The sequence below is a fragment of the Lissotriton helveticus genome, chromosome 3_1 (genome assembly GCF_964261635.1).
Source record: "Lissotriton helveticus chromosome 3_1, aLisHel1.1, whole genome shotgun sequence".
NCBI lineage: Eukaryota > Metazoa > Chordata > Amphibia > Caudata > Salamandridae > Lissotriton > Lissotriton helveticus.
Window position 1 is genome coordinate 408,179,772 of NC_136061.1, and position 10,562 is coordinate 408,190,333.

Consider the following 10,562-nt stretch of genomic DNA (forward strand, 5'->3'; position numbering starts at 1 on the left):
AAATCAACAAGGCATTCGTAAACTATTACATAACGCTCTGTGTAGCGTCAGGGAGAGGGTAAGGTAGGACAAGTTGAGGACCGAGAGACTCCGCAATTCTTTGTCGAAGTGGAATTGGCTGCAATAGCCTCTGTTGACACGGAATCTATGGGAGGTGAAGTAAAGCAAGGGGAGGTGAGGAGTGCTATTAAAAAGCATTTCAAGAGTAAAAGTAGCGGGGCTGGATGGCCTGCTAATTTATCTTTACGCCTCCTACCTTCAACTTTTAGCTCCAAACTTAACTTCTTTATTTAATGCTGCATGGCAAGAAAGCAAACTGCCAACTTCAATTGTAACTGCTATTATTGTACGCCTTATCAAACTAGGACGAGACATAATAAACCTGTCGGCCTACAGGCTGATATTAGTGCTCAATGTGGATTACAAGGTCCTCTGCAAACTACTAGCTAATAGGCTCTTACCAGTCCTGGTCACATCATACACGAGGATCAAAACGGGTTCATCCCAGGTAGGAATAAGACTTAAAACATCTATGGATTGATACAGGTTCTTGAGTGTACTGGCATTGACAACCCCTATACACTGGTGCTTTCCAATGTTAATGTTATTGGCACTAATAGAGCGCAACTGATACCCAAAGGTGTCCTGGTGCTATATGTGATGTCTTTCAGTGGCCTGAGCATGGATGGGTACAACTGGTCTTCAAAGCATAAATAACCATGTTTTCAGGGCCTTCCTAAACTCCAGATGTTTTGTTGTGCATCTGAGATGTAAAGGGAGATCGTTCCAAGCTTTAGCCGCTTCGGCCACCCCAATTGGCTTATTTCGCAATAGGAACTGAGATTAGTTTTGCTTCTAATAACCGCAATGTTCTTCTCGGTGTGTACCAGTGAAGGCGCTGAATCAGATGTGTGTGTCCATTTCCATGAAGGGACTTGCGGACCACGCACATGGCCTTAAACAGGATTAGTTTTTTGACGGGCAGCCAATGGAGCCTTTTAATCTCAGCTGAGATTAAGGCGTATTTTGGAATGCCAGAGATCAAACTGGCGGATGCATTCTGCAAGAGTTGGAGTTTTTTCATAATCCCTTCCCGGATGTTTAGGTATAAGCTGTTACAGTAGTCCAATCTGGACATGGCCAGGGCTGTAATGACTATTTTTTGACTGTCTTTAGGTAATAAAGGCAAAATCTTTTTACATGATTTCAGTGTGTATGATGTGGCAGAGACTACGGCGTTCACTTGATCTTTAAAAGAAAGCTTATTGTCAATTGTGATTCCTAGATTTTTTACCTTCCCATTAGATGTCTGGAGGGGCCCAAGTGAATCTGGCCACCATGCCGGGGTCCAGAAGTTTGGGTAATTTCCAAAGAGAACCACCATTTTGCTGGAGTTTAGTTTGAGGTAGTTTTGGGCCATCCAACTGCCCACCGTGGTCATGCAGTCGTGAAACCCGGAAGCTGTCTTCTGTAATCCCCCTGGAAGCAGAGACACTACAATCTGGGTGTCGTCAGCGTAAGAGATAAGATAAAAACCAAAGGATTCAATCAAGGGGGCCAGTTCTTTCATGTATATATTAAAAAGAGTCGGACTCATGGATGACCCCTGGGGGACTCAACAAGGAAGAGAGAAGGATTTGGCACTAAAGTCTGTACTCTTTTGGCTAAGAATGACTTGATAAGTTTCCAGGCTGTCCCTTTTACTCCACTCTCTTGCAGCCGGTCCATCAATAACACATGATGGACTGTGTCAAAGGCTGCGGAGAGGTCACGCATGAGCATGGCCGCTTTGCCTCCTTGATTCTGTATAGACCTGATTTCTCCAGTAGATTTGAGGAGAGCAGACTCAGTGCTACCCCCCCCCCCCCCCCCCCGAAGCCATACTATGTAATGTCCAGCACCTGACCTTCTTCCAAGAACCGACTTGAGTTGGGTGTTCGTTATTTTTTCAGCAATTTTGGCAGGGAGAGGAAGCCTAGATATGGGTCTGAAGTTATTTGAATCATTGGGATCCATGATCGTTTTTTTAAAAGGGTAAGAACAGATGCTGATTTCCATGCTTTGGGGATGTAGCCTTCTCCAAACATAGCATTTATAATAGTTAACAATAATAGTTGTTAAAGTAAATGTGACTGGTTCAGGTGCTAGTTTCAGTACAGAAGGAGGGCATGGATCCATAGGTGAACCTGACCTGGCTTTCTCCAGAAGTTTTTGAACGTCTGAGATTGTGGCGGGTGTGAAATTATGAAACTGGACCACTGTGCTTTTTACATTCCAATGATCTAGAAAAAGCATTTGATACCTTGCTCTAGGGCTTTCTGTATGCTACAATGCAAAAGCTGGGACTAGGGGAAGGTTTCATACAATTGATTCAGCTACTTAATACCAACCCAACAGCTATCATGCACACAGGTTGGACCAATTCCAGAGAACACAGTCAAAAGGGGCACCAGAAAGGGATAACCATTGTCCATCCTCTTTTTTCCATAGCCGTGGAGCCGTTGGCTGAGATGTGTAGAAGTTGTATGACGTTTAGGGAAGTTGAGGTGGGAAGGAAGATGCACTATATTTCCCTTTACATAGATGACACAAGCTTTACATCCGAGACCGAAATAGAGAGGGCAACTGAGATGCTGCATGAATTTGAGTATCAGGCCTAAAGGTGAACTGGAGCAAAACGAGGGCTTTCCTGGAATGCGAATGGGGACTACTTATGGGCACACCAACATCAAGGGCTGTCTGACTTGGGAGACTGACACCATAAAATATTTGGGGCCTCAACTTTCTAGGGGAGACTAAGTGTGGCTGTCAACACAGCAGAGGGGAATGGCGTCTCTTGATTTGGTACTGTACTATTTGGTCACACTGTTGCAGTGGGTTACTAAATAAGTAAACTTTTCCCTCAAACATAGTAGGGAAGCACGCCCGGACACACCAAACCTCACTGACATCCTTGCGATTTTACTGACATCCCGAAGAAGGCTTAGGGACAAAACTAAATAGACCTGAGTGCTCCATTATAGCTGACATAGGGTGCTCCTCAGGACACACCCCAAGAAACCATATGCAGGCTACTCCCACTGCAGTACCTTTTTAGGTCTCGGCTACCATTGGCTGGCTGCCTAAACGGCAGCCAGCCATTGGAGAAGAGGGTTCTAAGACGTCATTTTTGGAAGCTAAGCCCCGTCCGTTTCGGATTGAGGGGCGTGTTTTTTTCGTTTCTTTCTCTCTTCGCAAAACACGCTCCTCAATCCGAAAAGGACGGGGCTTACAGAGCACGCAGCAGCACTAACTCCCACTACGGTAAGAAGTGAACAGTGACGTACGCACCCATATAGTATTGGCATTGACTGCAGGTGTACAACTACACAACACATAAGCAGGCAGCCGAGTGCAGACACACCCACTCATTTGCGCGCAGACACTGCGTGTGTCTGCCCCATACCCCAGCCGGTGTGTCGATGGCCCTACTACAAGGAATGACCACCCCCACACACACACACACACACCAACCCCCGCTGCTGTCTGACTAATAAATATGCGCTGCCCCGTGCAGTGGGCCCCGGCATCGTTAGACGCTGCGCCTCGGGCCTGCCGCACCGCTGCCCCGGGGATGCTCTTCAGTGAAGTCTCGGTGGTTCGAGCTCGTCTCTCACGTTCTGTAAGAGACAGCCCCACTCCTCCAAGAAAACATAAATAATGTATGGGAGCAAAACACAAGCGGTGGGAGCAAGAGAGACGGAAGGCCGCGAGGATGAGAATCAAAGCAGGCCGGTAGAAAGGGGCGAACAAGAGAAGGAAGTGTGAGGACAGATGAGGGGAAGATGGTAGGGAGCAAAGTGAGAGCGAAGGGGGTGTGCGAAGCATGGGCATAGGAGTACAGAGAGAAGAGGGTGAAGATGAAAGGAAGTGAAAGCGAAGGAAGAAAGGCAAGGCAAGGGAAGCACAGGGGTGGTGCGAGAAAGATGGAAGAGAAGACGAGTTTGGGGAAGAAAGGGGTGAAACGTGAGTTGAGCTGCATTGACCGAGCTGCACACCTGGGGCGGCCCGCACCCCCCCTTCCTAAGCCACTGGTGTTGTCCCGGGGCTATAACCATATCTGGGGCGGTGGGGTTGTCCTGACATAGGTGCTGTGTCCGAGCTTTGGGTGGCATCTAGTGCTGGGCCGTGAGAGCGGGTCTGTCATGGTGGAGGTCCATTACTGGAGGCGCGGAGGAGCTCCAAGCGGGTCCCTGCTGGTCCGACTTCTGGCATGCAGAGGTCCTCGGATGTCTAAGTAACGGAACGGCAGTGGGTGCCACAGGGGCGGGATTGAGGTGCCTTGACTGAGCTCAGCCTTAAGCCGGCCCATTGTGCAGAGCCTTATCACAGCTGCGCACATGGCCCGGATGCCACAGTATAATTGGGTTTGGTGATAAGCTGCAGAAGCAACACATGATAATTGGATATTTGCTGGAATGAGGGGAAGAAACCTTTCTGCAGGGGACGAGGGGGTAATGTGGGGGGTGCCGAGGACCCCCCACTCCCTCGCACCATCCTGTGTCCATCTCTCCACAACACTTAACACTGCCCTCTCCCCCTCGCGACAGTTCCTGCTCTATATGCTTTCCTCACACCCCCTCCCTCCCTCATCCGTAACTGTTCTGCTGCCTCCACCCCCCACCCCTTCCTGCCTCTCCAGCCATTCCAGGCTGCCTGTCCCCCCACCCTGTGTGCCTGCCCTTGAAAGCTGGCCTCCCTGACCTTCCCTGCAAGTTTTGCCTTAGTCTGGACGGGGCTTCCTCTCGGGAGGCCAGGGCGCTAATTATCTGCTTCTCTTGTCGCCTCCTCTCCCCCCACCCCTCTTCTCACCTCTCTCCTCCTCGGCTCTCCCCCTCCCATCCCGGACCGTGTGCTCCCTGCCTGCCGCTGGGCTCTGTGTGTGTGTCGCTTCCTTCCAACATGCCGAGTGCAGGTTGCTGCTGATGGTAGAGCCGGCCATTTCCTTTGCCCACTACCCCGATGCCTGCTGTTTAGACGTGTCCCGGGATTCGCGTTTAATTGCGGTAAGTACTGTTCCTCGCTCCCCCCCCCCATACTGGGCCGCTGTGCACTGCTCATGCCGTGGTGAGGTCCACCATGGAGGGGGGCGGGGGGGGGGGAGAGAGACTGCTCCCAGGGTGAAAAGGTTAGTGGTACCCCCGATCCCGGTAGTGGTCCCACTGTGACCGGGGAGTGGGCAATTAATTTATAATCTCCACCAGCAAGCCTCCTTCTTGGCCCGACCCCGCAAACCGCCTTTACCTACCTCTTGATTGGGAGAGGCACAGAGGGGTTGGCCCAGCGAATCTTCAACTCTGGCTGTGGGAGGCCCAGGTGTCGAGGGTGTAGGCCCGGCCTAGTTGGGCTTCTTCCCGCGGGTGCCCCATGGGGGGGGGGGAGCTGCGAGTATCGCAAGGGCACCCCCCCCCCCGCCTCTTAGCATGAGCCGTTGCGAGGGACTCGCCCGCTGGGGCCGGCTACGCGGAGGTCAGTCTCATTACTGGGGGGTATGACTGAGGTAAAACTGTCTGACCGGGCTTCCGTCGGGGTGGGGGGCACCGGGTGTTGGCCCCCACCTTCAGGTTCCTGATTCTTCCTGCTTTCGGCCTGGCCATCCCCTTTGGGCGAGGGGTTCCTTCCCACGGCTACCTCTGCCCGTTCCTGGTGCCCCTGGCCACACCGGGATGCCTGGGAGAGGGTAGGGACAGGAGTTCGTTTTGTGGAGCGCAGGAGGCGAGCTCGCACCCCCGCAGGAGCTCTTCCCAGTCACTGCGTGCATTCTGGGAGTTGTGGGGAAGGGGGCAGTGCTCCCGGTATGGTTTCCCCCCACGGGGTAATGGACCTCGACCAGTGAGGGGGGGCGCGCATTAGGCAAACTGGGCTTAGAAGCTGGCCCAGAGGACGCACTGCCTGGGGTGACCTGCAAGCCTGCCGCGGTCCTGAGTTAGATACCACTGTGTGCAGGCGAGCTGGCGTAGGCGCGGGTGGCTGCGGCCACACAATCCGCATATGCAGGGCCAAGCCGGAACGCTGTGTGTGTGTGTGTGTGTGTGTGTGTGTGTGTGGCTCTGTGTGTGTGTGGCTCTGTGTGTGTGTGTGGCTCTGTCTGTGTGTGGCTCTGCTGTGTGTGGCTGTGTGTGTGTGTGTGTGGCTCTGTCTGTGTGTGTGGCTCTGTCTGTGTGTGTGGCTCTGTCTGTGTGTGTGGCTCTGTCTGTGTGTGTGGCTCTGTGTGTGTGTGGCTCTGTGTGTGTGTGGCTCTGCTGTGTGTGTGTGTGGCTCTGCTGTGTGTGTGTGTGGCTCTGTCTGTGTGTGCGTGGCTCTGTCTGTGTGCGTGGCTCTGTGTGTGTGCGTGGCTCTGTGTGTGCGTGCGGCTCTGTGTGTGCGTGCGGTTCTGTGTGTGTGCGCGGTTCTGTGTGTGTGGGTGCGAGTGGCTCTGTGTGTGTGGGTGCAAATGCAATAGGGCTCGCATTTGCGAGAGATTAAGCTATTGGCATTGTAAATGACAATGCCATTTATTTATGTTTTAAAAAACAAAAATGTCATGAGCAATGCCAATAGGAGTGACTTGTATCAGGAGTGCTTCTTTAAGGGATTTGGCAAACGCAGGGAAGATTATGATGTACCAAAGGGGTCACTTTCTCCTTTATAGTGTGACACAACGAGCAGTGCTGTTTTATTTTTTTTTATTTTTTTGCAACAGGCATAGAGGGGAGCACAAGGGGCTTCATTCTATATGCACTACCAGTGGGAAAGCCAAAGCACTTACTCTTATGGGCAGGTCGATGCTTTCTGAAACAGTGTAAGCGGGACACTCTTAGATTAGCGTGGGAAACTGATATTCACAGGGAGATCATAGAGGAAGAGTGGGGGAGAATACTACAGAATGCTCTTAAAATCTCTAGAAATGCCGGATTCCACCTTATTTAGCAGTACTGCATACACAGGGCATACTTAACACCCAAGGGAACTAACAGAATATACACAAGAACAAAGACTACATGCCATAGACGCTTATGCCCAGGTGATGCATTTCTTCACATGATATGGGATTTCTCTGGCTTAGGGAGATACTGGGAGAAAGTGGCAGAAACAATACACTTGTGACGGGAAGCGATATCCCGTGCTCTTCAGCAGAGTACCTACTGGGGATTATTTATTTTTGAAGCTTGTAAAGCCCACAGCTACCCCCAACGGAGGTGTCCCGGTGCTAGGACCGGCGATAGATGCGGGTACTCCTAGAGTGCTAAGAGTTAGGTCTTCAAGTCACAGCGAAAAATAGATTCAGATTCAGCCATCCGCAAGGACAATGGCACGCTGTTCCAAGCTTTGGCCTTGATCACTGCGAAAGCTGTGCCACCCATTCTGGAGCTGTGAAAACGGTGTGTCCCCAAGAAGCAAAGATGGTTTGATCTGAGTGAGCGGTTAGACTGAGCATGCTTTAGTCGATCTCTAAGGTAGGCTGGGCCCTGACCCTGCAATGCTCTAAAAGACAAAACCAGTGACTTAAACTGAATGCGCCAGTGGAGCTTCTTCAGGTAGGGAGAGATCGAGTGGCGGTATGGACTGTTATAGATCAACCTGGCCGCCGCGTTCTGAATAATCTGTAAGCATTTGATCAGGTAAGCAGGAGCCCCAGCGTACAGACTATTAGCATAGTCCAGATGTGAGGAGATCAGGGTGTGAACAATGGTCCGGCGAGATTCCCGAGGGAAAAAAGGGAGAATTATGCAAATCGTGTGCAATTTACCGAAATAGGCCGAGGAAACCTGATCGATTTACATGATAACTTGGTAAACCAGAATCCAAGATTCCTGGCTGAGTCCACAGGTTCCGGAGGGGGGTTCAACTCCGATGGCCACCATAAAAGGGGCGGAGGAGGTTTTTTTTTTATTAAAGAACAACACCTCGGTTTATCAGAGTTGAGCCTAAGCCTGTTTAGTGTCATCCAGTGGAGATGTTGCACAAGCAGCGTCTGAAATTTAAGAAGGTTGCTTCAGAGTGATCCCTAAATGAGAACACCAATTGTGTGTCGTAAGCGTAGGAAATCACTCTTGACACCACAAGATCCCACCACTGAGGCCAGAGGAGAGAGCTATATATTAAAGAATAGTGGGCTCAACGCGGAGCCCTGAGGGACTCCACAGTTCAGAAGTTTCTCCTCGGAAAAAAATGGCTGAAGGGAGACCTGTTGAGTGCGACCATTTAGAAAAGTTCTGATCCAGGATAGAGGGGTACCCCTGAATCCCGAGGCTGAGTAGTCTCTCAAGCAAAATAACATGAGAGACTGTATCGAATGCCGCGGATAGGTCGAGAAGCACCAGCATCGCTGCTTCACCTGTATCCACACATTCACGAATGGTTTCAGAAACCTCCAGCATCATGCAGCGCAGTCTCTGTGCTATATCCGGATCTAAACCCAGACTGTGAGTCGTGTAGAAGATGGCACGCCTCAAGATAGCTGGATAATTGCTCCTGGACTACTTTTTCTAGAACTTTGGCTGGTTTAGGTAAAAGGGAGATGGGGCGGTTATTTTTAAAAACGGAAAGATCAGCATCCGTTATTTTTAGAATAGGTAATGTCCTTGACCAAAGAAGGAGGTTACAACATGCTTCACTGACTTGCCATAGTGCTAGCAAAACCGCATATTAAACGCAGCTGTAAAAGCGCTGTGAGCCCCAACGCACCACAGATGCTGCATCAGCTGAAGAAATGGGCGAATGCGGAGGGTACCCTGCTGCACATTTAGGCTAGATGAGACCAGAGGCCCTCAGACTTTTCAAGGGCCTGGGACGGTATGCTACCGGCCATAGAGGACGCAGCTTATAAGAACTTCTCTCCCTGATGGGAAAATTAAAGGGACAAAAATGGTAAAGGGTGAGGGTGTAATCACACCTGGGAAGAGACAGGATGTTAACCATGTGGTGTGAGAATCACGTCATAGCCCCTCCAGATCATTGACCTAGTAGGGGTGTGGATCTACCTCGGCCCACTGTTCCTTTTGGGTTGCCTTCTTATGCCTGCCCATCTGAATACATGTTTCATGTTGAGTGGGTTGTGACACTACCAACTCCTATTGGTAACTGAGCTACAACATGGTGAAGGTCGCCCTACCTTGTTAACACTACACCTGGCTAACCGAAGATTGGTATGTGATTGAGTGTAAGGTGCAACAGTCCAATGCTTAATCATATTGTTATTGTAAACTGAGGTGGTGATAATCCCATTCTGTTCTGGTATGTTGATACAAAACTCCTTAAAATTGCGTTTAAAAAAAAAATAAAAAAAGTGGTCTTTGTGCCGAAGCATTGTGGGCTTGACTACCTGACTGAGAGTAGTTTTCTAAACCAAAACCTAAATCTTGAACAACAAAAAAAGCCTTGAAATATTGTGAAACCAAAACTAGATGGCAGAATAGTTCACACAAATCTAGTGAATATACAACACGACAAGCTACATTCGGTTACGTAAAATCTTCCTTGAATGTCGAAATGGATAATGCACTCCCATTCTGTTAATTGAATTTTCAGTTTTGATGTGAGTAATATTTCTCTACTTCAGTGGTTATAGACACATGTAGGACATATAGCCATTTGAATTGATTTCACTTGATTGCTCGTCAACTAAATGTCCTTATTCTCTGTTTCTACAGGCATGAAGATATCCTTTCAATTCTTTTAAAAGTCAATGATGAAGTGAGTGCACAGGCTGACCGCTCAGGGATGATGAAACAGATGCCACAGCCAGCATTCACTCTAAGAAAAAAGCTGATATTCCCAGTGCCTAATGAACCACCACCTCACTTGGATTAGTTCCCTAAATGCTATACCGCAGTCTGCAATACTTTTTTGTAACACTTTGTAATGTCCCTTGGGATGCTTCATAGGTTTTACATCTATTCATTTTAGTAAAACATTTATTGATTGTGACATTAGGCCACAGATTTTGCATGTGAAGGTATCTGTGGTGCTATTAAGACTACTCAATAAGCCAACTTTCAACAGGTTGACATCTCAGGGAGGGAAGCTCTGATGCCAAAGCAGCCAAAGAAAAAATGTATGTCTCCTGTACCTACTGAATGTCTAATCTTGAAATTGTGTTCTAAACTAGTTCTCACTGAGCCATTTTGAATTGAGGAGAACTGACCTATATATCTAACGGAAGCGTATCGCAGTTGACAGGGGAAACTATGTATTACATAATAAATGCTGGAGGGCTATCTTTTTAATCTTTGTTGTGCATCTGCCTTTAATATCTGTGACGCTGTTAGATTCTCATTTGCTGAGTTCCTGCTAGATCAGCTGTAACCTGGTATACTATATCGTACACTTCCAACTGATGTCGGCTTTTCCATTCCAAAAGTAGGACACCCCACAAGGAGATGCTGGAATAGGATCAATTTTCAAAGTAAAGGGAAAAGTGCTAGGAAGCCGAAGTGCATGCATTATTACCCACTTAGTAATATGCCCCCCCTCACACCAGTCCTTCCTCCACTACAGGTGGTAGTGGTTTGAACAGTAAATATGCAAGCTATGGAACACAC

General features: G+C 49.1%; 1 protein-coding gene across 2 annotated transcripts in view; it reads left to right on the forward strand.

The window, feature by feature from the left end:
- The window catches only part of CASP10 (caspase 10), a 147,907-nt gene extending 137,660 nt beyond the window's left edge, over positions 1-10,247 (forward strand). For both annotated transcript variants that reach the window (XM_078680203.1, XM_078680204.1), the window contains one exon: positions 9,672-10,247. In XM_078680203.1, the coding sequence (XP_078536329.1) occupies positions 9,672-9,831 (160 nt within the window). In that variant the 3' untranslated portion in view covers positions 9,832-10,247. The remainder of the gene's footprint in view (positions 1-9,671) is intronic.
- The last annotated feature ends 315 nt before the right edge of the window (positions 10,248-10,562 follow it).